Source organism: Micromys minutus (assembly GCF_963924665.1).
Source record: "Micromys minutus genome assembly, chromosome: 10".
Taxonomy (NCBI): domain Eukaryota; kingdom Metazoa; phylum Chordata; class Mammalia; order Rodentia; family Muridae; genus Micromys; species Micromys minutus.
The window spans coordinates 3390353-3417870 of record NC_137979.1 but is presented as its reverse complement, the minus strand read 5'-3'; the positions used below and the strand labels follow the sequence as shown (position 1 = coordinate 3417870).

The 27518-nt window shown below is 46.6% G+C and overlaps 1 protein-coding gene across 1 annotated transcript; it reads right to left on the bottom strand.

Annotated features, from left to right (window-relative positions):
• Positions 1 to 58: 58 nt before the first annotated feature.
• MRNIP (MRN complex interacting protein) lies at positions 59 to 27385 on the bottom strand (the record flags this gene model as incomplete). Its single annotated transcript, XM_080923226.1, has 7 exons — positions 59 to 520; positions 2874 to 2958; positions 3519 to 3676; positions 6081 to 6135; positions 17358 to 17446; positions 25152 to 25211; positions 27320 to 27385. 7 exons carry the CDS (start codon positions 27383 to 27385, stop codon positions 59 to 61), a joined length of 975 nt encoding a protein of 324 aa, XP_080779352.1.
• Between the last annotated feature and the right edge of the window lie 133 nt (positions 27386 to 27518).

The following is a 27518-nucleotide window of genomic DNA, read 5'->3' as shown; positions in this document are numbered from 1 at the left end:
ACCCCATGTGACATGGAGGACTGGCATTGAGGGATCATAACATGGATCAAACATGGAGCTACAGGTCATCCTCAAAGTCCTCTCCAGTGGAAAACAGATTGTGCAGTTGCATGGCTGGAGCCTTCTGTGTTTCTTGAGCCAGAGGCCTACCATATGCTTGTGGCCCTGTGGCCCATGGCTGCTCTGGTGTGGTGGTGTGAGTGGTTTGAGGAGGCTGGACAGTGGCAGGGGCCCTGCTGATGTGGCCGTCCCCAGGAGTCTTGGTCTCACGAGTCCCTTGCTCAACTTGTGCTAGATCAGCTACCCTGGTGCCCTGCAGAGGACTTGATGGTTTCCCATCCACATGTGGACTGTTGCCAGGCGACAGGAGGAACCGTGCCCATTTAGAAGATGGGGCATTGGCTTGCATGACGGGACCGGCTAGTTTCCATCTAGGAAAACCGAGCTCCCTGACGTGGTTCACAGTACTGAGGGCAGGGCTGATATCTTGCTGCGCTGTCCCAGACAGGCCAACGGAGTCCTGAAAGTAACCAGAGAAAGCTGTACTCAGCTTGGCGGACACTTAGCACTCACCCTCCTGTTTTCTGTATAACTACTGGCTAATCCTGCACACATGCTGAAATTGTACAGTTCAGCAAATCAAATGTATAAATGCCCCAGCCTTACCCTGACCTGATAAATCCTGTGAGCACATCTTGTCACTGACTTAATCAGTTCCCACGAGGACATGTGAGCAGGAAGGGGCCAGACATCTATCACCTAGAAAGCTGAAGTCTGTCATGCCTGTGCTTCCCGTCTCTTCACACAGGACTATGGTGCAGGAGCCCAGGTGGCTACACTGAGGTCTCTGGGATGTGACAAGGTGCCAGGCCTGGCTTTTCCCGTTCAGAAACCAAAGATGCAAAGGAAAGAGGGTTTCACTGCTCACAGAGGAATTGGACAATAACACTGCATCTTTGCACCGCAAGTGCCCAAATAATGCTGAAGAGACAGTGAGTCTGGCCGATGATGTTAGCTTTGCTACTGAACTTGCTGTGAACTCGGATGCTTCAAAATCTTAGTTCCTCTAAAACAGCAGGCTGTGGTGAGTCTGGACACTGACTCAGTCACAGTGTTTGGTCTAGGATGTGGTCCATGATAAAGTCTCTGTAACTTACTACCATGATTCTGAATCAATACCTACCGGGCTGTACCTACTGGGGTCACAAGGTAGTTCATGAAACATCAAAAACTGAACTCTGGGGCTGGAGAGATGGCTCAGTGGTTAAGAGCACTGGCTGCTCCTCCAGAGGTCCTGAGTTCAATTCCCAGCAACCACATGGTGGCTCACAACCATCTGTAATAGGATCTAATATCCTTTTCTGGTGTGTCTGAAAACAGCAACAGTGTACTCATCCATGAAATAAATCTTAAAAACACACACACACACATACACACAAAAAGCAACTGAACTCTGTCTCTGGGGTTGTGCCCTACGCAGTCTGAGGCTGAGCTGGGCAGGCCTTTTACCTCTTGGAGGCAGAGGAGGTAAAAGAGCAGAACCCTTGTTCCCAGGACTTCAATAGCCATGCAGTGCAGAAGCTACACTGAGCGGCGCTGAGTGTCAGTGGGCTGCTAGGTCTGAATATCAGTGCATAGAGTGAGCGGTGCATTTCCCTGGATGGAAGCCCAGGGCATCTCCTATGTTCTCCACTCTGCAGGGTCTAACAGTCTTGCCTCAAACCAGCCTTAGTTGACTCTAAGGTCTCAAGATGCCGTCTTGGCGGTGATGACCATGGTGATGTCTTCCTGTCTCAGCTTCCTGAGGCCTAGGATTATGGGTGTATTCCACCTGGCTCAGGAGTTGGCCTTTTGGGGGGATGGGAGGAAACAGTGTCTACTATGGAACTTGCTAGGCAAACTAGACTGGCTTTGAATACACGGAGGCCCATCTGTGTCTCCTGAGTGCAGAGGTTAAAGGTAAGTGGCCATGCTTAGCCTTAGGATATAGCTTTAAGCAGAAAAGACATGAATCTCATGTTAGAAGTTGGTCTCGGACAATGTATATATGAAGTCTGGCCGAAGTCATGCTTTAACTAACTTGTCTCTTTTCTTTCAATCCTCGCTCCGGCTCTGGGGGGACCTAAGTTGTTTGCCCAGCTGGACTTGAGGCCTAAGCATCATGGCCAAAGCAAAGCTCGGTTTAATTAGTCTCTTTTTAAATCACTTTAATTACATGCAAAAAGGTAACTGGTTCTGAGACAGGGATCAATCGAGATAACAACCAAAGATCCTATAAACATCTTACTGGAGGTCAGGTGAAAAGGTCAGAGACAAGAATGGTTTTTTTCCTGCTGTGCCTACATTCTGAAATCCACCCTTCCCTGAGCAGCATTCCTAAGGATACTGCCTGGAGCATCAAATACCTTCCCTATGCCACATTCTAAAAGGCCCTGCCCGAACTTCAGATGTGGATATGCTTGATACTAGCCCTTACAGAAGCCAGATTCCTGCCTTGGCCAGCCCCAAGATGTCCTGGGATAATATTAATATTACTCCTCCATCAACTGATCAGAGGTGCCAAAAATGCTTTCCACATACATCTCTTATCACCTGTGAAGGAATATAACATATCTAAGTTTCATGTTTGCAGTCTTAGTGCTCATGAGGCACAGAGAAGATATTATAATCTGGGCCCAAAAGTTTGAGGCCAGCCTAGGCAATAAGGCAAGGCCATGTTTCCAAGAACAAAAACCAAACAAATTCCATGGGGCTGGGAGCATAGCTTAGCAGTAATGTTCATGCCTACCACACACAAGCCCTAACACTGCACATGTGTGTTCACGTGTGCGCAGACATGCATGCAATCTTATGCTGGTTCCATGGGCACTGACCTGGAGTTCAGAGGTGTCATCAACACTGTGCACGCCCTGGACGTGCAGGCTGTGTGAACGCTGCCCTGGGCTCTGACTCCGTTTCCTGGACAAGGAAAGAAGCACATTTAGCTCTCACGCAATTAGAGAGAGCAACTGAGATGGTGATCTGGCCTGACACGGGGAGGGATCTTTCATCCCTTACAGGTTCCCACACCACCTCCAGGACAGTCCAGACAGCCCTCTTCTTTGGCTTGTAGTCATTAGACTATTCTTACTTAAAATTGTAATTTCAATTTCCTTTGCCCTTAGGAAGTCAGACAGCATCCTGAGCCCAACGAAGTTTCTCTGGAAACTTACTAAGACACAAGGGACTCTGGAGAAAACTCCCAGGCCAGTGATTACTTTGGCCACACTTCCATGGCCAGTCTTGGACTCATGGTGCTCCTACTTCAGCCTCCTTAGGAATGGAGCTGCAGGCATCCGGGCTAGTGCCCAGCTGGCCTTCTGCCCCTCTGCCAGGCAGCACACTCTGAGGATTAGTAGTGATGGTTGCTGACCATTGCCCACTTGCCCACCCACTGAACTACAACAGGAGAGTCACATTTAGTGACTTCTAGGAGGCAGTGTGAGCGTGGGGATGGCTGGATGAGACCCGTATGGCACCTCTTCCTGGGTCGGGCTGGACTGCAGGGCAGACTTGGCCACTCTGCACTTGCTGAGAGCTGGGTCTTAAGAGCAGGTCTTCCTCTGTTCAGCTCCTGGTCCTCACAGCCCTTGTCCAGATACTTCAGCCAACGGGACTCTCGGGGCTCCGACAGTGCCTAAGTGCCAGGACAGAATGTATGTCTCAGCTATAAAGCAGCCCAGGCCTACTCCATAACCTGTAGGTCAAAGTTCTTAGGACCTGTCTCTCTCTCATCACTAGGGAGGACTTCTAGTAGAGCAGAATGTGGACACCCGCTCTGAGTGAGCCTCTAGAACACTGGTTCTCTGCCTTCCTAACACCGCGACCCTTTAATACACAGTTCCTCAAGCTGTGGTGACCCAGCCATATCTTATGAACTGTAATAGAAGCATCTGATCCATGTGATGTGCAACCCCTGTGAAATGGTCGTTTGTCCCCGAAGGTGTCTCAGCCCACAGTTAAGAACCAGTGCTCCAGCAGGCTGGGGTACATGGGCCTAGCAGGGCATAACTTGTCACAGACCTTCCCAGTGTCAACACTCTCCGGCACACACTCACCCTCGAGCAGAGGCACAGGGTGTGCAAATAGCCAGCACTTAACAAAATGCTGTTCCAAGACACTCTAGACTTTAAAAAATTTTAAGACTTATTTATCTTATGTATATGAGCACACTATGGCTGTCTTCAAACACACCAGATCCCATTACAGATGGTTGTGAGCCACCATGTGGTTGCTGGGAACTGAACTCAGGGCGTCTGGAAGAGCAGTCGGTGCTCTTAACCACTGAGCCATCTCTCCAGCCCCCAACACTCTAGATTTTTTGTTTGTTTTTGTTTTTTTCTAGACAGGGTCTCTCTGTGTCTCCTTGGCTGTCCTGGAGCTCCCTCTGTAGACCAGGCTGGCCTCAAACTCAAAAGATCTTGTGGCCTCTGCCTTCTGAATGCTGGGATTAAAGGTGTGAGTCACCACTGCCTGTCAACACTCTAGAATCCTCAAACATGAAACTTCCCGAAGACCATAGACTGTGCTCAAACCTGGGACTACACAAACATCAAGCAAGTGGTCTACCCTAGGCTGCATCCCAATCCCCAGCCCCAGACATAAAACAATCTTTGTAAAATGACCGAACAGGGTGTGCACACCTTTAATCCTAGCACTCAGCCAGAGATAGGCAGATCTATTTGAGTATGAGGCCAGTCTGGTCTACAGGGCAAGTTCCAGGACAGTCAGGGCTATACAGAGAAACCCTGTCTCAAACACACAAAGGAAGAGAGAGATGGGGGGGGGGCAAGGAGGTAGAAAAAGAGAAAGAGAGAAAGAAAAGGAACTGAACAGGACATGTACATATGGTTACACACACACACACACACACACACACACACACACACACACACACGTCAGAAGGGCTGTTTGTGTGCCTAAAAGCACTTCCTTTCTTTAAAATAAAATTTGAAAAGACTTAGGAAGCACAGTGCGGAGAGGGGCCAGTGTAGGTTGTGAGCAGAGCAGGGGCACAGCTGTAGACGGTGGCGGGCGTCCCCGAGCACCACACTGGCAGTCACAGCACAGCGTCCTGGGTTAACACTGTGTCACCAAGTCAGTCACTGGCTTTAACTCCAGCCCTCAGAAGGCAGATATAGGCAGGTCTGTGTTCGAGGCCAGTCTGATCTACAGAGTGAGTTCCAGGAAAGCTAGGTCTGTCCAGAGAAACCCATCTCACAAACAAAACAAAGCAAAGCCAGTCACTTCCCACCCAACCCAAGTGGCTGAGCGGCTGAACACTGCTCTGTGAGCCCTTCCCCGGCTCAGAGAAAGGTCGGTAGCTAGAGAGGGAACAGGGCAGCTACAGCAGGGCGAAGGCTTGAGGCTCAGGGAGCTCTGCAGGCAGACAGGAAAGACGGGCCGCAGATCAGGTCAGGATGTACGCCCCTTTGCAAAAGGACAGGTTCTTTCACTGTGTCCCCTGCAGTGCCACACCAGTGTCTGTCATTTGGATACATCAATAAGCACTTGCTGAATCAATGGCTTTGTTGTGGTGAGGTACTGACTCCCCAGACTGGGACATACAAGGCGAACAAGGGATAATGAATACTGTTAACACTTACAGTTTTGGACTAAGCTTCTGCACAGATCCCAGCACACCAGACTCAAGTGAAAAATCGAGTCATGTGTGCTAACTTGGAACTGAACTCCTGGAGAGCAGGAGAGACGGTGGCCCAGTGTCCTAGGCAGGCTGGTGTCTATGGCCATGAATGAATGCAGCAGCTCTCTGAGATGACGCTGGCTTTCCTGTGGCTCTGTCTTCCTCACAAGGGAAGCCACCGGAAGAGTCAGTTTACCTCCTCTCACCCCGGCCAGTCCACCACTCAGCTCACTGCAGTGCTTGCTCACATTATGACCTGAAGGTCCTGCCTGACTCTAACAGGCAAACAGCGTCAACTGAAATCTTTAAATGCTTTCTAAGTTTGTCCTTTAGCAACAGCTGAGTGGAACCCTTGAATAGCAGCCCAGGGGACAGTGGGGCAGTAGCATTAGCTCACCTGCTGAGGGCCTGCACTTTCCTCTTCACTGGCAGTCACGGCGTCCTCCGCAGACCTTAGGGGAAGATGGCAAATATGAGACTGTGCAGCCCAGGGACGGTGAAGCAGTGGGTATAAGAACCACAAGGCCAGGACCGTCCTGGGACGTCCCACATGTGCTCCTGCTGCCCTCCTGGGAGGCGCTCCTTTCTCGGCACTGCAGGAGGTGACTGAGGCTAGACAGCCAGGTAGAACGGCTAAGTACAAGTCAAGTACTCCAGGTTAGAGTCCAGCCACGGCCACCTCACAGAGACATCTGTCCGACTCTGCCTCCCAGGTTCTATGCCACCACCACCTGGCTCTAAGGCAAATTTTAAAAAGGAACTTTATAAGCATATAAGAAAGTGTGATAAAACTACTTTTCCTGAAGAAATGGCTCGGTGGTGAAGAGCACTGTGACTTCTGCAGAGACTTGGGTTCAGTGTCCACAGATGGCTCATCCAGGGGTGACACCTTCTGAGCTCTGTAGGCACTAGGGTCACACCTCATGCATATGCATACAACAACAGCACTCAAACACACAACGTACATCCAAATAAAATCTAAAGCCCTTTACTTTTAAAACTTTTAAAATTAACTAAGTGGGACATAACATTTACACTTAATAAACCTAGCTGAGTTTTTGCTGCTCTGTGGTGGCTTTTTTTTTGATATCAGGTCTCACTATGTAGCTCTGGCTATCCCGAAACTCATTATATAGACCAGGCTGGCCTCAAACTTACAGAGATCCTTTTGACTTTGCCTCCCCAGGGCTGAGGTTAGTGTCACAGCCACCAAGCTTGGCCCTGTGGTTGTTGCGATGAACTCTATTGGTAACTGTTGTGTGCTGTTTAAACTCAGGGAGAAGGTGGTGGTGATTGTTTGTCTCCATGGGTCCTGGTGAAGAGCATGAACCAGGAGACCTGAGTTCCTGCAACCTCACAGGTGGCGCTGCCAGCAAGGGTCCTTGACTCCAGCGACATCTCCAGACCCTCCTCCTTCCTCAGCTGCTGTCGGCTGGGTGTTTGTAAGCCATCTTATTTTTCAGATGTAAGACAGCCGATTCGATACGTCCCCTTGCTATTTGTTCTTTTTACTTGGAAGGAAGCCTCACCCACGGGCTCTCTTTCATCTGTTTGGGAGTATCTTTATTGGGAACACAGCTAATCCATTAAAGGAGATTTCCTAGGCAATGTCTACTGTGGCTTTTTTAAAGTTAGTCATTTGCCTACTGATAAAACTGGCAGACTTTCCTATGGAGAATGAGGGGCCTGATCAGCAAAGGAAGAGCTGGTCTCTCCTCAGTTCCGAGACTAAAACTATCTCTGTTCTCTCTCCCTCTCTCTCTCCCTCCCTCCCTCCCTCTTTCCCCCTCCCTTCCCTCCCTCCCTCCCTCCCTCTCTCTCCCTCCCTTTCTCTCTCCCTCTCTCCCCCTCCCTCCCTCCCTCCCTCTCTCCCCCTCCCTCCCTCTCTCCCCCTCCCTCCCTCCCTCCCTCCCTCTCTCCCCCTACCTCCCTCCCTCCCTCTCTTCCTCCCTCCCTCTCTCTCCCTCTCTCTCTCCCTCCCTCCCTCCCTCCCTCCCTTTCTCTCCCTCTCTCTCTCTCTCTCTCTCTCTCTCTCTCTCTCTCTCTCTCTCTCTCACACACACACACACACACACACACACACACAAAGGAGATTTTAAAAGGTTTTTTTTTTCTCTCTTCCCAGTTTGGCCAGGTCAAAGTTGTAATAAACCAGGTTTCCTTTATTAACTTTCTGGTCCCTCAGTTTTTCTTTTAGAATTGGGGACAGTGAACCTAGTCTCTGACCATGTCCCCTGCTTGTCTGGCATCAGAGGTAGTCTGATGTCTGGCTTTCACCAAGATTATCCACCCTGTCCCGAGCACAGTGAGCATTATAGTAAGACTGGAGAAGACTTTTCAGCTTCCTTCTATAAAGTTTATTTGGTTATTTGTGGTCCCTTGCATTCCTATATAAGTTTCAGGATCAGTTTTAGAAAGAAAAAAGAACAAATTGTTTTCAGTGTTGGGAATGAAGAAAGCCTCCTGAACAGTAGGCAAGTGTTCAACCATGAAACTCCATTCCTAGAGCCGAGGCTATAACTGTTTCCTATCTAAAATATTTTCACAGTTATGTATGTGTGTATGTGCCAGCATGAAAGAAATGAGGTGGTCAAAAGACAGCTTCCAGGGGCTGCATGTTTCCTCCAACTGTGTGGGTTCCCGGGGTCAAGGCTTAGGTTGTCAAGTGCCTTTACCCCCTGAACCATCTCACTGGTACTTGGTTTAAAAAATCATTTTCCCAAGTGCCCACTAAATTCACATAGAAACACAACTTCACTTTGTATGCTGTGACTCTGATATTGGTGAACTCGTTGGGTTTGGCAATCTTGTAGAAGTTCCCACAGACAAATGAATTTATGTTTAGTGTTTGCTGTGTTCTCGAAGAATGTTAACTCTCTTTGATTTTGTAAGTGCTCTGCTCTCATCATTTCACATACTCTTACACAAGCACACATGTGTGCACACACATACAGTACTCAGGACTGAACTTGGGGCCTCTCCCATTTTACACAGGACCACTAGGGTATGACCCCATCCCACTAAGTCTCTTCAGCTGCATTTAATCTCTGACTGATTTGTTTTGTTAACCTTTGCTCATTAGCAAGATTAAAATGTGGAGACTTCGTCAGGTTCCAACCACTGGAAGTCAGACCCTAATGACATGTCTAATAAAAACATCTGAAAACCATCTCCTGAACAGTACTGGAAAAGGAGGGCCGCCACATGCTGTGGTCCAGATGGGTAGGGGCTACTTTCATCCTTCCGAGAATGGTCTCACACCCTCCTCACCCTGTCTTCCTCTCTCTCTGGTACTTGCTACCATTGTTCTCCTGAGTGGGGAGAGGTAGGGTGTGAGGCAGTGCAGGGTCCCTGCTCCCTCCTGATTGACAGTCCCATAGATGACCAGGCTTTTTTTCTCCACATCTCATCATTTCATGACTGATCTGTGGCCAATTTTAGGCTGTGAGTCCCCATGAGGTCAATTGAATCTGAATATTCTCTGGCTCCAGAATAATGGGTTGCTACAAAGTGAACCCAAGTCTTACTTTCATGAGTGAGTAGGGGCACTTTGTGGGGAGCCACAGCTAAGGGAACACAGGACTCTAGGAATGAAGTGTGGCTGCCTTCATAGGATCCGTGTTACTCCCTGGACCACCTCCGCTGCGGGACCCTTGCTCTCCTCTCCTCTGGCTTGGAGGCTCTCCTGGCTCTACCGCCCTGTCTCTGCTGGGCCTATGACCTTTGTGTAGTCTCTGTACCCTACATTTCTGGGACTGGTGGTGAGGCCTGGAGAACTGCCAGATGCTCAGTTGTTTTGCAAACTATGAAAACTTTGGTTGCTACATGTTTGGGATATAAGCAGATAAATCAGAAGCATTTTCTGTGCCCCAAATAGTCATACCTACTCAGACACTCAATAATACACTGACTTTTCCCCTTATGGGGACTGTCAAGACCAAGCTCACTCTCTCTCCCTCTGGTAGAGTTGCCTTAAGTCCTGCTAAAAAGGGTACAAGGCTGGTGAGCTAGCTCAGAGGGCCAAGGCACCCACTGCCCAGCCTGACATCCTGCGCTTGATCCCCAAGGCTCTACAGCATGGAAGGAGAAAAACAGCGCTTGCAAGTTGTTCTCTGACCTCCGCACGTGTGTATGTAGGCACAAGCTAAAGATAACCATATTTCCAGTTTGATAGGTGGGCCTTGGTCACCATTCTTTGGTGACCACACAAATAAATATTAAAACACTTTTTTCTTGTTTTTTAAAGAAAAGGATGACCACTCTGGCAAAACGAAGGGACCACTAAAGGAAATAATCGACAACAGTAAAGTCTAGAGGGCCACAGAGCAGCATCTTAATCCCAAGAGAGACCTGTTTCTCAGAGCTACAGCTTCATAGGTCCTTGTAAGAAGAAAATTCTGTAAAAATACAAGTGTTCTTGGTTCAGCCTGCGGTCACTGGACTCACAGCAAAAGCCACCAGTTCCTACCTCCCAGTTCTCCAGAACTGGTGATGCCTTTGTGATTAAAATGTTAACACAGGGTCAATGTTTAAAAACCTTTTCTTTGGCTCTGTGTGTTCTGCCTCCTTCTGACTTTTCTCCTAAGATCATTTCATTAACTGAAGGTCATTCAATGTGGAACTTTTGTCGTCTTGGCCGGCTTTTGCTGGAATATAACATTCTGTAATTCTTGGACTTTTATTCAACCAAGAAGGAAAAAATGCTTATAACTTTTTTAACATTCCAAATGACAGTGAAGTCTGCCTAAGGACTGCCCTAGTCAAGAACAATGTGCAGACAGATAACCTTCAATTATTACATTATGTCATACATATTAGACTCAGTTCTTTTAACATACTGGTAAGTTTATATGTTCCGTTGCTTTGTCTCCTGACTAGATCTTCAACATGAGTGTTTTAGTGCATCAAAGAAGAAAGTAAACAAAGAACCAGTAAGTAAGAGAGAACAGCATACAGGCACACAGGATGTAAGCATGAAAGTAATTTGGGGGTTAAAGAAATAGTTTTGTTTAGTAAAAGAAGATTTTGTCCTAAACTGAAATAACTGGTTTGTTTGTTTTTCACAATGAAGAAATAACAGTAAGAACAAAAACTTAGCTATACCATAGAAAGTGTGTAGAAGTTAACCCTTAAAAGGGCTAGAGAGATGGCTCAGTGGTTAAGAGCACTGGCTGCTCTTTCAAAGGACACAGGTTCAATTCCCAGCACCCACATGACAGCTCACAGCTGTCTGTAATTCCAGTTCCAGGGAATCTGACACACAGACACACAGGCAAAGAGCAACACATAAAATAAAAATAAATATATCATTAATGAAAAGATGTACAACCAAGTTAAAGTTGCCTAGGTCAAATCTGAGTGATACAGAACTTCAATCTAGACTAAAATCTAGGCTCTTTAAAATAATATTTTTAATAATATTTTATTAAGCTAATGATCTGCTTTTGGAAATAGCTAAGGAATAGATATTTCATGGTTTCTTTTCCCACATGTCTTATTTAGTTTGTTTGTGTGCCGGTCAGAGGACAACTGGAGTCTGCTCTCTTGTTCTCCCACGTGAATCCTAGGGGCTGAACTCAGACCATGAGGCTTGGTGGCATGCACCTTTACTCACTGAGCCATCCTGAAAGCCCACATTTTATGTTTTATCAAAATAATTAGTCTGTTAGGCTTTTAACTATTTAAAAATGAATTAACAAAATTGTATTTTAAAACTTGTTTTTTCTCTAAGTTTTAACTAAATGGTGCACAAGCTAAGCTAAATTCTTTCTTCTTCAAGATTGATAACACTGTCCTGGGTGTAGGCCTGAGCCCATGAGGATGAAAGAGTCAAAAAGGGACATGAGTGTTGGGGGCTCCCTCTGAGGCCAGCAAGGACTCAGGGAACAACAGGACCACCCCTAGAGCAGCCCCACAAGGCCAATAAGTCACTGTTCTCTCCTTCAGAGAAGCCGTGGAGACATGTGAGGTGGGACTAACCAGTATACATCCCTCAGTAAGGAGAGTTATTGGCGTTGTGTGTGTGTGTGTGTGTGTGTGTGTGTGTGTGTGTGTGTGTGTGTGTGATATACCCTGTACTTGAGGAGAAGCCACATGACCAGTAAGCCCCGCCCCTCCCCAACAGCTGACATACTGGGAAGAGGGAACAGTAACTCCTCAAATCCCCAGCGTGTTTGACTTTCCCTTTTTTGGTTTTTGTTTTAAAGATCCAGGAATGGTGGAGGCACACACCTTTCTTTAATTCCAGAACTGAGCAGGTGGATCTCTGTAACTTTAGGCCAACCTAGCCTACACAGTGCATTCCAGGCCAGCCAACATAGTTCATACCTTGTAAACCAACCAACCAAACAAGAAGGGCCTGGAGAGACGGCCGGGTAGTTGAGAGCAGCTGCCTGTGCGTACGGAAGACTCTGGTTTGGTTCCTGGCCCCCACGTGCAGCTCACAGGCTGTAGCTCCAGTTCCAGAGGATCTAGCACCTTCCCACACACACGCAGGCAGAGCAACAAAACGTCAATGCACATAAAAACAAACACAACTTTACTTTTGAATGTCTTTAAGAGACTTCTTTTCTATTTTATGTACCCTGGTGCTCTGCCTGCGTGTATGCCTGTGAGGGTGTCAGATCCCCTGGAATTGGAGTTACAGGACACTGTGAGCTGCCATGTGGATGCTGGGAATTGAACTTGGGTCCTTTGAAAGAGCAGCCAGTGCCCTTAACTGTGGAGGTATCAATAAATCTTTTTTCTTTATTAGAATTAAAAAAAATAAAAGGTTAATTTTAATTTCTGGCATCTACCTGGTCTTAAAAGCCAAAAAGGAAAGTATAACTCCAAAATAAAATAACTTATAATGTTATAAAGTCAAATTCTTCTGTCTCATGACCAGGAGACCTGGTACTTCTAAAGACCTACAGAAACAGGTGACAGGCTTCAGTCCTATTTAAGGAACCCTAAAGGGCAACTTCAGGTACTCAGACCATGAGCCACAGCTCCTGATTCTAGAATTATCCAAACGGGAAGCATTTTCTTTAGATTTATTTTTATTTTTAATTACATGTGTGCTGGGGAAGGGAATGCGCCTGTGAGTGCTGGTGCCTGTGCATGGTTGTGATCCACCTGATGTGAGGGCTGGGAATGGAGCTCCGGCTGGTCCTCTGTAGGAGCCGTCAGAGCTCCTAATTGCAGAGCCATCTTTCCAGCCCCCTAGGAGGTATCTGGACAGTGCTTTGCTCACCTCTACTGTGCTCTACCAGGCAAATCCTTCTTGGCTGCCATAAGTCCTTTCAAGATGTCCTATTCATCCATCAGAATCAAAATGCCTGCCTCTGTGGAACTACTCCACCTCTGTGTTTCTTCTACCATTGTAAAACAACCAAAATCAAAACCAATCACCAAAACAGCCTCTACACCCACACGTACGGCCTCTCTCAGCCTCTCCTGTGGGTGTCAGGCATCTCTGGGCCCAAGACACATTTACTGAGCATGTTTGCACGTCCCGTCTCCATTCTCTCCTTCATCGTGTGGGTGGACAGGACAGTACGATACAACCCCCATGGAGCAGCAGGCTCTGGCCTGTCTGCCCTTTACACAGCTTCCCCTTCAGTCGGGCTTCTTCCTTCCTCACTGCTGCTTCTCATGGTCTGAGTGATCAGGGCTGGGCCTGCTCTTTCTTAACACTAAGATTTCTTTTAAAATGTTTTCATTAATAAAATGATGTCTGCATCACGTGGGGAGGCTCAGATGGAACCAGCAGACAAGTCTGTGGGTCTGGCTCTCTCCTTAGACCTCCATGATGCTTCAGGTGTGAGAGCTCACACAGCAAATACCTTACCTCCTAAGCCACCCTGCTGGCCGTCTCACAGGACTTCTTACTGTGCTCAACATCTTCCTTTCAGCACCTACCTATATTTGTATCCGACAACCCCTCCTCCTGGGTAACTCTGCTGCCTGCATCTGGGTGATCTTTGGCTCCCCTGTCTTATTTCTTTTGTTTGTCATTTTTTGAGACAAGGTTCCTCTGTGTAGCCCTGGCTGTCTTGGAACTCTGAGACCGCAGGCCTCTGCCTCCCGAGTGCTGGGACCTAGGCCTGTGTCACGACCGCCCCGCTGTTCCAGCGCCTTTTTTAGTTTGTAATTCTACTTTATGGTTTGGACCTTACTTCAACCTTCTGGAACTTTCCGGATCATCAAGCTCCAGATGGTATTGTCACAGAGACATTAATGATCAGCAGCACCATCGATGTCTCCTGCCACAGAGAAGCTCCAGTCTCCAAACAAGGTCAAAGCCTTGCCTTGCGATAGCCACCCCTCTCTGCAAAATGCCTGTCAAGTGTCTGCGCCCTAAGAGGCACCTTTGGCCCAGTCCTCTCTGAAGACCCAGAAGCCTGTTCTGTATGGCCTTGTCCGTCTGTCAGGGAGGAAATGTAGACACAACAGGCCAAAAGTAAAAGTAAAATCCCAGTTTTGACAATACAGCAATCATCATCTGAAGGCTGATCCTTAGTGCCCATGGATTTTACAGGAATACCTGGAGCCTGACCTCTTCCACAGTAGAATCTACTACTTGGTAAAGTAACAAGACACTTGCCTGTTCACCTTTGCTCTCACACAACTGTCCTCTCAACTGCTAGAAAGAACTCTCAGCTCTCTTTCAGTCCCACCCCAGAGCTAACCCTCTACTTCACTGTATTGTAGTAAATTCCCTCTTTGTCTAGTTTTGCCTTTGGTAAATTCTTTTACCTCCCACACCACCAAACTTCCAAATACAGTTTCACACATCAAGAAAGAAAAAGAATTGGGCTGGAGAGATGGCTCAGCGGTTAAGAGCACCAGCTGCTTTTCCAGAGGTCCTGAGTTTTTTATATATATATATATATATATATATATATATATATATATATATATATATATATATATATATATATATATATATGTATATATATATATATATAATATTTATAAATATTTATATATATAAAACTAATGAAAAAAAGAAAGAGAACATTAAGGGAACAAGAAAAGAGAAAGAAGACCCTCATTCAAGTTTTGCTGAATTCTCTCAACAGCTGAGACTTGAAAATTTAGAGATAACAACAAAATTCACTGGATATTGGCTAATATAACATCCAATTTTATAAGAATTTCAATCTAGAATGCTGCAAGGTGTGGTGGCGCATGTCTTTAATCTCAATATGTACATGAACTCTGTGAGCTTGAAACTAGCCTAGTCTACTTGGTAAATTTCAAGCTACCTAGAGCTACACAGTGACAGCCTGTCCCAAAACAAAAACACCAAAACAAACAAACAAAAACCCCAAATCAAAAAAAAAAACAAAAAAAACAAAACAAACAAACAAAAAAAAAAAAACCCAAAAGCAAAACAAATCAACAAAATCTTAAGATCAAAGCATACCTTTGAGTTTATTCATTTCCAGTAGTTTCAGGCTGTGAACCTATAACTTTCTGTGACTCTTACAAACCAGAGTATGAACTTTGACTACACATGCCCTAAGTCTGACATGTTGTTCTAACCGTTTACTGAACACCATGTATTCAGAGACCTATCTTTTTGAGTCCCAGGCTAGCCAGGGCTATACACAGAGGCTCTGTTCAAACAAATAAAAAGTCCCTGTGGCCTAGCATGGCCAGGATTTCTTAAGCCCTTTTGACCTATGATTCTATTAGAGGCAGGGGCAGACAGGGGATGTTGAGAAAGGCTGTCCCAGAACTCATTATGTAGACCAGGTAGCCTCGAACTCACAGAGATACAACTACCTCTGCTCCCAAGGACTGGGATTAAAGGTGTGAGCCACCACCTGGCTAAAACTTTTAAAAAATAAATTCCAAACTTCATACTGAGTTGTTCTGAGAGTCTTTCTGAGGCAAGGGCAAGAATCCTAGCTTCAATGATCATGGTGGCACAAGCCTTTAATCCTGACATTTGGGTGGCAGAGGCAAGTGGCTCTCTAAGAGTTCAAGGACAGCCTGGTCCTCATAGAGTTCAAGGACAGCCAGGGCTATAGAGAGAGACTCTGTCTTAAAACAAAAACAATACAACCCCCCCCAAAAAAAAAACAAAAGACGATTCTATCTTCACCTGAGTAGAGAGGTCTCTGGGAGAACTCAGGGCTGCCATCAGGCAGGTAGACACACTTCCTGTTTCCAGGGCCACTGCCACTTCCATAAAGACCATCTAAACCAGAATTTCCTTTTCCCAAGGTAGGTCACAGAAACTTGAATCCTGGCTTGTCTTCTGGTTGTGGAACTATCAATAAATTCTCTGTTCTAGCCTTATCTCATAGGTCAGCAGAGCCTCTTCACTCTACAAGGGCCATGTACCCACGCACTGGGAGAAGGGCCGAGAACGTCGGAGCTGACAGGTTCCTCTGGCCTTTCCTGTCAGCTCACCAGCAATCATGTCTATCTACATAAGAACCCAAAGGCAGGGCTCAGAGAGCTCCTGGGACAACCAAACAAGACCAGGCCCCAGGGAGGTAACGAGAATCCATGCATGTGTCAGGAGGGTGGCACATTCTAACTCCACGGGAACAGAACCTCCAGCCCCTGTGAGCCTTCCAGACCTCAACCATATACCCGTCCACATGGGTTCTTTATTTTGAGACAGGGCCTCACGTAGTTCAGGCTAGCTCTGAACTCACTACGCAGTCACAGATAACTTTAAATTTATGATCCTCCAGTGGACATTAAGTCTACACATTCACTCCTTGATCTTTCTGTTGGGGTTCTCGAAGGGCAGGCTGAAGATACAGTACTCCAACAAGAGCTACCCTGACCTTCCAAAGATGCGTGGAAATACTCTCAGCAGGAGGCTCTTCAGGGTGAGAATCAAGGCTGAAGCCGTGGGAAGGCTTCCCTGTGTGTCAGTCTTAGGGAGGGATTTCTTCAGCCATGTCAAGGTCAGTATAAGGCACACACCCTGCTGCACAGTGGGTCATTTTGTGGCTCATTGTATAATAGGGCATACGCCTCTGCACACTTAGCTGCTCACAAGGTCCTCAGAGTCAGACATGGTGGCACACCTCTGGCATCTCAGTGTCCACAGCAGAGGAAAGGAAAGAGGCGCTAGAGTTTGAGGCCAGTCTCAATATAGCACTGTACCCACTCAGAGGACCACAAGATGAGACTCTATCTCTAAATACAAGTAGGGCAGTCCCCACTGAATCCCACACAGTTCAGGCCTTTCTGTTCTGTCTGTTTCTTGTGCCCCTCAGACCTGTCAGTTTGAGTGAGTTCTCAGTCCCTCTGCATCCTAGGTGCTGGATTTTGACTTTCACTTCATTTTTTTTTAACCTCTTAGGGTCCTTATTTTCTGGTTAGCCAGGTTTACATGTAAACTATTCTAGCCGAAGGCTGGTGCGATGACTCAGCAGGTGAAGGCACCTGCCGCACAAGCCAGGTGACCTGAGGGGTCTTGAGAACCCGTGCAAAGGTAGAGTCACCTTCACAGAGCTGTCCTCTGATTTACACATATACACAGACAGACACAACAGTAATAAATAATACATTTAAAACTTCTATCCAATAAAGAAATTTTAGTGATTTTCATTGAGAGCACTGCTCAGAGTATTTAATCTGTCAGGTTGCTGCACATGGACTTGTAAGGAATTCATCCATTGCAAACTCCCATCCCCTAATCAATATGCAGACAAGGTACCTGAGTGACAGCTCTGACACTTGTCCTTGCAGCAGATTTAGCTTTTGGACATGGCGTCTACAGTCAGCACCTGAGCCTTCACCGTAAGCCTGAGAGGAAAAAAAAAAATTATTGTTATCAGAATGGTGAGAAACATTTAGGATGATATTTGCAGAGCTTGAGGCAGTGTTAAGAATACACTGGTCTCACTGATAATTGGATACTAGCCCCAGAAAGCTCGGAATACCCAAGAAACAACTCACAGACCATATGAAGCTCAAAAAAGAAAGGCCGAAAAGAAGCCTCAGTCCTTCTTAAAAAAAAAAAAAAAAAAAAAAAGTGTATAGCACCCTCTCAGAGTGTGGTGCACCTAGATCTTAAATCATTAATAACTCAAGAGCTAAGAATGTAGCCTTGTGGCAATTCTTGGTATTCAAAAATCACTGTTTAATCTTTACACACCAAAACTTTGAATATTTCCATGTTACGTTTTGTTTTACATGTACTTTATGCTCATTGTAACTAGTAAGATTTCAATACATACTATCAAACCTTTAAAAGAATCAAGTACTGACAAAAGTATATTCATATATTTACGTTAAAATGCTTTTAATAATTTGTACATTTATCTCTGCTTTTTAAAAATAAAGTTGTTTTAAAAAAAAGAATATACTGGTCTAGCTCAGTTATCTTGAAGGATGGCAAATGTCATAGAAGAGATGTGACCTAAAAAAAATACACTGGTCTAGCCAGGTGGTGTTCTGGAGGAAGAGGCAAGTGGCTCCCTGAGATTGAGGGGGGCCTGGTCTACCAAGGGAGTTCCAGGACAGCCAGGACTACACAAAAAAGCTCTGTTCTGGAGAGATTCATAGCAAATGGCTCTGGCATGGTATTGCAGGTCTTTCTGACCATCCCACTAACATGTGGAATTTACTAAAGCCAAACTCAGCCTGCACCAGGAATCCAAGCAACTACAAATGGAAAGACCTTATGGGGAAGGTCTGTGTCTGTGCTGAACATGCATTTGTTTGCCATTATTCCCAAACAATGTAGCACAGTACTGTTCACAACATGCACCGTGAACTATTACAAGCCAGCTAGAAGTGAGTTAAACTATGCTAGAGGATCTGGGAGTGGTGACACAAGCCTTTAAAGCCAGAATTTGGGAGGCAGAGGCAGGTGGATCTCTGAAGTCCAGGACAGCCAAGGATGTGTAGACAGACCCTGTGTCCAAACAAACAAGAAAGGTGGTAGTATGTGTCTGTAAGTCTCAATTACTTGGGAAGCTGAGGCAGGAGCACCAACTGGGTAATATAATAATCCCATTCATCACCATGCAAGAAAGCATGCTGCCGCATATGCAGAGATCACATGACATTCCATAGAGGGGTCTCCATGGTTACCGAGGGACGGCTGAGATTTGAATGTTGAACTCTTGGTTGACAGATGGAGTCCAACAGGACAAGAGGACAGAGGAGATGTGCTCAAAGTGTTTACTGTTCCCTGCCACCATGTCTGTGGATGGAGTTCTCAGGGCATGCTGGGACTCCTGGTGTATGACAGAGCAGAGTGGCCACGTGTGTGTGACGTCCACACTGCAAGGTGGGTGGCACTGCAGCTCAGGAAGCCAGGCTTTCTACCTGGACCAGTAACCATGGAGGTAAGGTAAGAGTGCTGGCTGTATGATTTACCTCCACCACTCAGGACCAGAGAGGACGGCTGCGGCTCTGTGGGCGGCTGGACTGCATAGCAGGCTATGTATTCTCAAACAAAACCAAACTAAAAAATCCCAAACAGCTGAGTTTCATCTACTCTGCCTGTCCACTATTCAACACAGATGAGTTGTGAATGACGAATTGTGTAATTGTGATGATGTGTACTAAGTGTTCTCATTTATGTCTCAACTTGGCACTGTACAATAGAGAAGGCAAACAGAAAAGTTCATGCTATTCACTGTGAAAGCAACTTTTATCTGACTGATGTAACTGTTGTCTCTGAAGCTCACTGCCTCTGCCTGCTAATCTAGGCCTAGTCCTGGAAGCTTCTAGCCTCCGTACAATCTAATCTAGGCCCAGAATGTTCTCAGCCTCTGAGACTTAACTGCTGAATAACCTCACCCTTTCTTGTTCTTACTGCGCTCTGGCTGATTTCAACTCAGCTGTTTTGGCTCAAACTCCTCTCCAGGCTGACTGGTCCAAGATGGCTTCTCTCAGTTTCTCCTGAATTGCTGTTTGATCTCAAACTAACTCTAGCTGTCTGTTCTAATCTGGCTCCTTCTGCCTTCACCTGTGTCTGTCTTGTTCTCTTCAGCCTGTCTCTGTAGAGCTGTCCTGGAAAAGCTGCCTTCCCTTCTTGCTCTCTTCTTGCGAGAGTTGGACATATCATATTCTGTCAAATCTTCCTCTGATTTGGCCCTTTGTCTGCCACTTTCAAACATGGGTGCTTCCTTCCACAAACTAACTTTATCTTCGTTGTTTGGGATTAAAGGTATGTACTCAGGGTATTCCAGCTTTAAAGGTTAAGGACCGAGCCAGACCACCTTTAAAAAGTTTTTGGTGGGGCTGGAGAGATGGCTCAGTGGTTAAGAGCACTGACTGCTCTTCCAGAGGTCCTGAGTTTGAATCCCAGCAACCACATGGTGGCTCACAACCATCTGTAATGGAATCTGATGCCCTCTTCTGGTGTGTCTGAGGGGAGTGAGAGTATACTCACATATAATAAATAAATCTTAAAAAAAAGTTTTTGGTTTTGTTTCAGTTAATAACACAATCTTGGGATTCAAGGTGTGACCAAATACCCTTGCAACAAGTAATTTGAATTGTTGCCTTGGGGAGAAAAGACACTAAACTTAAAGACAAGGCTTAAGGCTGAGTGCTAGTTCAGGGGTGAAACGTCTAGCATGTTAAAGACCCTGGGTTCATTTTCTAATAATCCATTCCCTCAGGAAAGAAAAACCATACAGTGTCTGCCTGTAGTGGTTTCTTCCCCTACCATTTGAACAAGAGACCCCACATTTTCAGTCTGCACTCCCCCTCACAAAAAAGAAACTCAGGCCACCTGGAGGGCTCTGAACAGAGCAATGGTACAACCCAGCATCCTTTCTTTGTATCTTTTTCTATTTTGAAATAGACTCATATATTCTAAACTGGCTTTGACCTTCTCTTGGCTGAGGGTGACCCTCTTTTCTCCTGAGCACCGGAATGCAGCTGTACCACCACGTCCCTTTTAAGACAGAATGTTTTCAGAGGACCCTTTGGTTGCGGTGTTGGGAAGAGACTTGATGACTCTGCCAGTGAGGTTAGATGAGGCCATGCTCTGGATCTGATCTGAGGGCAGAACTCGCACACGCTGCTGAGGAATGTAGAAGACAGGGGTCAAGGGTGACGGCAAGGGCTTTAGTCCAAAGACAGAAACGTGACACTGAGTCTTGGGGATGACTGTGAAATCAGTCAGCAGCTTCCTAAGGTCAGTTTCCATTTTTAAAATTTGAGGTGCTGGGAAGTGTGCGACCACAAGTAGAGATATCCAGGAGACAGATGGGGAGGTGCCCAGGAGCCTGAGGTCCTCAGGACACCTTGACTCTGCATGCCAAGCGGTCCCACTGAGCTCCGCTCCAGTCTTGTGAGTGCTCCCTCCCTAAGGGAGAGCAGCTGAAGAACAGGCCGAAGGCTTGCAGTTAGTGTGCGTCAATGTTTGGAAGTTGGGGAGGTGAGGAAACTATCTAGAAGACTGAAAGTTAGAAGCAGACAAACTGGAAGTCCAAGAGGAAATGTTTTAAGGAGGTAAAAGTGACAACCCATGACAAATACTGGCAATAAGTTGTCATGTGAGGACTGTGAACTCACCTGTTTAGCAACATGGAGGTCACTGACTGGCCACAGCAGTCATGGTCTAGTCAAGAGTGTGCTCTCATCTGCTATACGTTCAAGTGAGGGTAGGTAGGGGTTGGGCACAGGAGATAGTGAGATTAAAGAAGACTGATAACCTCTACAAGGCACATCTTCTCTACAAAGACACAAAACTAGACTTCATTCTCTGGTCTGGGCTAATGAGGGCTTGACACTAGCTTTCTATTGCAATGTCAGCTACTTCTGAGCCTGGCCCTAGAAGCCTCCTGGGAGCTCCCCAGTGTTCTTTGCTCCTTTGGTTAGAGGCAGCTGGATAAACCTTATGGAACAATAGAATGTCAGTAGGTCCCTTTACACACCTCAGCGGAGAGGGACAGAAACAACTTCCTGATGCTAAGCTGCCTGACAACCATAGAAAGCATAAGGGAAGCCTGCCTTCCGGAAGAACTTCCTGAAGAACTTCTGCTTGTAGCAGCAATCCCTACACAGGCACAGATCTACCCAGCGGAGGCAGCTCCTGTCTTGGGAGTTGAGTCTGTGACTGGCACAGAAATGGGTGCTGATCACAGTGCTTCTCCCAGCACTCCATGACTGAACTGGCCAGCCCACTGGGCTGAGGGTGTGATCCTGTGTGAAACAGGAAGGCCAACAGAAACCCTGAGAGCTCGGGGAGGGTGGTGCCAGGCTTTGGGGGCACAGTGAGCATAAACAGCAGGCCTTGAACTTACAAATGTGCCTTAGTGTCCTGAATGCGGGATGGCAGCCATGTGTCATTGTGTCTGGCTGGGTTCTCAATTACAGAGCCACTGTTCAAGGATTCAGGGCAAAGTTCTGTTTTTCCTGACATGTATCACTTTGCTGGCACATTCTTTTCAAGACCTGGTTTTCTGTCTGTTTGGAACTTACTCAGTAGACCAGGCTGGCCTCAAACTCACAGAGATCCAGTCACTTTAACTCTGCTGAAGTCATTCTAAATGAATAACAACCACCACAAGTTTTTTTCCCTTTTTATTGAAACAAGGTCTTGTGTAGCCCAGGATAACCTGAAACTTTCTATGTAGCTGGGAATAATCTTGAACTTTTTTCCCTTAAAATTAAATGTATCCATTGCATTTTACATGTGAGCGTTTTGCCTGCATGTGTGTCTATGTTCCATATGTGTGCTCTCAGAGGTCAGAAGAAGGCATCAGAGCCCCTGGGACTGCAGTTGTGAATGACTATGACTCCCCATGAGGGTACTGGGACTCAAACCCAGGATCTTTGTAAGAAAAGCAAGTGCTCTCAACTGCAGCGGCACCTCGGCTACCCCTCCATCCTGACAGGTGTGCACCACCACATCCAGAGGCTGTGCCCAGGGCCTCGTGCATTCTAGATGAGCACTCTTACATCCGTCAGCTCCCAACGTGTTCCCACCTGCCACTTCCTGGAAAGATAACCTTTAAAACAGTAATGCACTTAGGACTCTGTCCTAAAGAAATAGCACATCGTTGGTCAAGGGAACCAAGAGGCAGGTGCAGGGACATAATTACAAATGTAACTTCTATCCTTCTGTAGTACGTCTCCAAAGCTCACTGCCTCTGTCTGATAACCCAGGCCTAGTCCTGGAAGAGCTCTGAGACTCACTGCTGAATAAGCTCGCCTGTTGTGCTAACTATTAAAATGATGGCTTATCCTTTTATCGGCCCCCACAGTCTCACTCCGTGGACGCCGCTCCAGTGAGGAGCTGAGCACACACTTTTGGTCCCCACACGGCCCTCTCTCAGCTATCTCTCTTTTAGTCTGGAACTCTGGCTATCAGTTCCGAGTGGCCATCTGGCACTACAGGGATCTCTAACTTGGCATAAGATACAAGTTAGTATCTACGAACTCTGGTGCAGTTCACTCTACCGCCCTCTGCTGCTTCTGTTTCAGGCGGATACAACCGCCCCAGTGTGATGTTTTCACTCACCCCTGGTGTGTTGTTTTCAAGCCTGAGACACACACATCCCAACTATGTGGCGGGCTTTATGGGTTCCACCACTACACCCTTTGAATTAAATTAAGTAATCACATCAAAGAATACACTAAATTACTCTGATCTAATAAGTATAATATAATTTGCTAACCTTTATAAGTCAAATGATCTTGTACAATTCCATCCCATATAAAACATTCATAAAAGCTTTATGAAGAGATGCACTGAGAGAAACATAAACATCTGCTTCTATCTTCATTCCTCCTGGAATCTCTCTTCCCTCTCCTCGTCTTCGGTTTTCCCAGCCTTTTCCCACCTACCTCTCCACTGTGCAATCATGTACCACCTTAATATCAGCTCACACTCACCTTTCTTTGTTCTTGTTCTTGAGCTCTGCTTGGCTGGTTCAACTCACCTGTTCTGGCTCAAACTCCTCTCCAGGCTGACTGATTCAAACTGGCTTCTCTCAGCTTCTGACTGAATTGCTTTACTTGGCCTCATAATAACTTTGGCAATCTGCTCTAATCTTCTGGCTCCTTCTCATTATGTCTTCTGTCTTCTCCTGTGTCTAGCTTGTTCTCTCTCTGTAACTATCTCTGTACAATTGTCCCAGTAAATCTGCCTCTCTCTCCCTCTGAGCTGCTCCCTCTTGTGTTGCTTCTCTTTTCTCTTTCTTCTTGTGAGAGTTGGGCAGATCCCGTTCTGTCAAATCTCTGATTCGTCACTTTGCCTCTGAATTAGACATCACGTTCAAACATGGTTGCTTCCTTCTACAAACCAACTTTACTTTATTGTTTGGGATTAATGTTGTGAACTAAGAGCCAGATCAGAGAGACTTAAAAGGTCTTTAGATGTTGCTGGATTAAAATTCCTCTACATATAGCTTGGAGGCAGAGTGCTAGTCTAGCATTCCTGAAGCTCTGGGTTCAACCCTAGCACTGAAGAAAAAGTAAATGAAAAGTTTCACTGCAGAGTTGTAAATCACAATAAAAATGATGATGACCTCTCATCAATGTAGGGCTGGTTATCTGTCTACTCATCTGATAGACGCGGATGTTGAGCACTCACTGTGGACAGAGCAGTGTTCTGGGCACTAAGGCCTATCAGTACCTAAAACAAGGAAGGCTTCTATTCCCATGGAACTGGGTGTGGGCGGGGTAATACCCACACGAATACTCAGCTTCCACCAGGAAACTGAATTGAGCCCCAACAATGACCATGGGTTCCTAGGAAGAGAAGATTTGTTTCAAGGTCAGAAAGAAAGTCCCCGTGGCTGCAGGAGAGAGGGATGATGGGAGATGAGGAATGCAGTATTAGGGAGGAGCAGGCAAGTGAAGGACCCAAGAAAAGACAGGACTTGGGTAATATGTGCTATCAAATTCCTTAGGTCAGTCAGTATGCAGAGATTTGAAGAAATGTGCCGCTGGCCACATGAAAGTAAAGTGCTCCCACATGCCTCTACCTCTGAGGCTGCTCTCTCCCATACCCCCTCACCTCCACCTCCACCAACACACTGCTAGTTAGGTTTGGCATTCTGTGACTACAGATAGTTGTGAACTGCCCAGTGTGGGTGGATACTGAGAAACAAACCCTGGTCCTCTGCAAGAGCAGCAAGCATTCCTAACCCCTGACAAGGCTCTCCTGATACTCCTGCTCCCTTGTCACATGCCCATGCGGTCACAAGATGCTCATCTAGCTTTAAACATGTGTGTATTCGTGTGTGTGCACGTGTGAGTTATTCCTCCTCCCACAGAAGCACATCTATCTCTAAGTCCAACACTTACAAGGTTCCTATTTCCTAGTGTCTCCTTGTGTCCGGCATGCAGAAGGTTCTGGAGAAACATTTGCTGAACAAAGCAGTGAAGGGCAGAACCTGTGCAGGCACTGCTCCACCCACTGAAGATCCAGGAGGAAGGAACCCAGGCGCGGCAGGTCTCTAGGGTAAACTGTGAGAGAACGGGACCCTGGCTGTAGACAGAGGCTGGGCCCATTACCTTTTTTCTCAGTACTTACCCGCACAAAAGACTGCTTCTCTCCACAAGCCTTGCATGTCCATTTGAGACTCTTCTTTACCTACAATGAAATTTTAGAAATTATAGTTCAAACAGCTTTGTATGACAGGTAGATCTGAATCGGAAATGACTTAGCTATACCCCAGCCCTGAAGATAGGTGAGGAAGGAATGTGCTATTTAATAGTATTGAATAGTTGGGTACAGGAAGACCTGTCATTTGTATGGAACAACATCCAGTTTGACTTTTTGCCATCCCAGGGTCCAAAAAAGGAAGGGGGGGCGGGAGGCTAGAGATACTTCAGTGGGAAAGTTTATTTGCTGAGCAAGCACGAGGGCCTGAGGTCAGATCTCAGTAGCCACGTGAAAAAGTGTTCACAGGACTGTTGGAGGTGAAATGGGATCAGTGGGGATTGCTGGCTGCCAGGCTAGCTCCAGTTCAGCGACAGACCCTGTTCCAGAGAAATAAGTGGAATGACAGAGCAGAACCAGTGTCCCCTTCTGGCCTCCACGGGCTCATCGGCATACAAGCATCATAAAACTGACAGACAGACAGGCAGGCAGACAGGCAGACACAGAGAGAGGAGAGGGAAAGAAGGAGAGGTGGAGACGGAGAGAAAGGGGGGGAGGGAGAGTCCAGACCTGGGGATATGTCTCAGTAGTAGCTAGTATATTGGGGTGATGGTTCATTGGTTAAGACAACTGGCTGCTCTTCTAAAGAACCTAAGTTCTGTTCCTAGCAATGATGTGGCAGCTCACAACCATAACTCTAACTCCAGGAGATCTAAGACCCTCTTCTGGCTTCTGTGGGTACCAGGATGCATGGAGTGCAGACATACATGCAGGGAAATGTTCATGCACATAAAATTTAAAAAATTATGTAAAGATACAAAAGTTGGGGCTGGAGAGATGGCTCAGTGGTTAGAGCACTGACTGCTCTTCCAAAGGTCCCAAGTTCAGTTCCGAGCAACCACATGGTGGCTCACAACCATCTGTAATGGGATCGGATGCCCTCTTCTAATCCCTCTGAAAACAGTTACTGTGTACTCACATAAAATAAATAAATCTTTAAAAAAGAAAAGATACAAAAGTTGCTTGAAGAAATATAAAATATTATGCTTAACTATATACAAAGATATCTGGGCTGATTCACAAGGCTGCTGTGACTGGCACGGCATTAGAGACGTACACTCTAAGTACTCAGGAAGCTGGACGGGGGGAGGTTAAGAATTAGAGGTCAGTCTAAGGTAAATACTGAAATTATGTCTTGGAAACACCCTTAAAACCAAACTAAATCCCACCCCCCAAAACAACAATAAAACCACTACCACCAAGACTATGATTTGGACTGCTCAGAAGGTGCCTAATAAGGTTGAGGCAGGAGGATCTGGAGCCTAGCATGAGATATGAAACAAAGCCTCTCAGACAAACACCAACCACTATCCCGTCTAACCAGTGATGTGCTGACTCAAATGAGGGAGTGTGGGGGTGTGATGTGGGTGGGAGGTGTAACTATTACCACTCAGATAGAGCTGCAGGTAGAGACACCAAATGACATCTGGGTCCACCCAGGGAAATGTCAAAAAGGAGTCCAAACTGCTTATATATTATTCAGTTTAGTTTGTTTTGAGACAGGATCTCTAGTCTCCCTGCTTGGCCTCAAACTCGCTAAGCCCGCCTACCTTCAGTCATTCATTGCCATGCCTAGCCTATCTTTAGGCTGCGTGAATGTTAGAATGCTAGGCAAACACCCAACCCAAGGACTATAATAAAACTGAGAAGAGACACTGAGTGTAATTAATGGTGGGCTAGGTTCTGCATAGAGGACGCTACTCCTCAACCTGGGCTCCTGACCATTCGGCTAGAATCCAATGGAAGCCGCCTCAGAAGAAACAACTACTGTGGGTTCTACAACGACCATGCAAAAAGCCGATACACACGGGTTGGGTGGGCTTGGTGGAAGAGCGCGCCCACAGCCCCGGGTAAAACCCTCAGCAGCAACAACAAATAAACACAAACAAAATGGCCAGAGGCACTGCGGCGAAGTGACTGCAACGAAGCACAGCCTTCAGCCTCGTCACTGTCACTTCCCATGGCCATACGGAACGCAGCCCGCCATATCTTGCCCACCATCCTGCGAAGCAAGAGGGTGCGGCAGACGCCCACCCCACCTGATGCGCCTGAAAGATGTGGCAGCTGCAGCACCGTAGAACCCGAGACTGCTGAGCCGGCGCCATTCAGGCCTCAGTCTCCCGCCGTGAGCTCGCGCTCTGCGTCCCCGCCCAGGCTCCGCCCACCGTACGATGGTTCCGGCCCCTCTAGGCCCAGCACCACCTCGCATGTCCTGGTGCTTTTCTCTGGCCGCGTCGG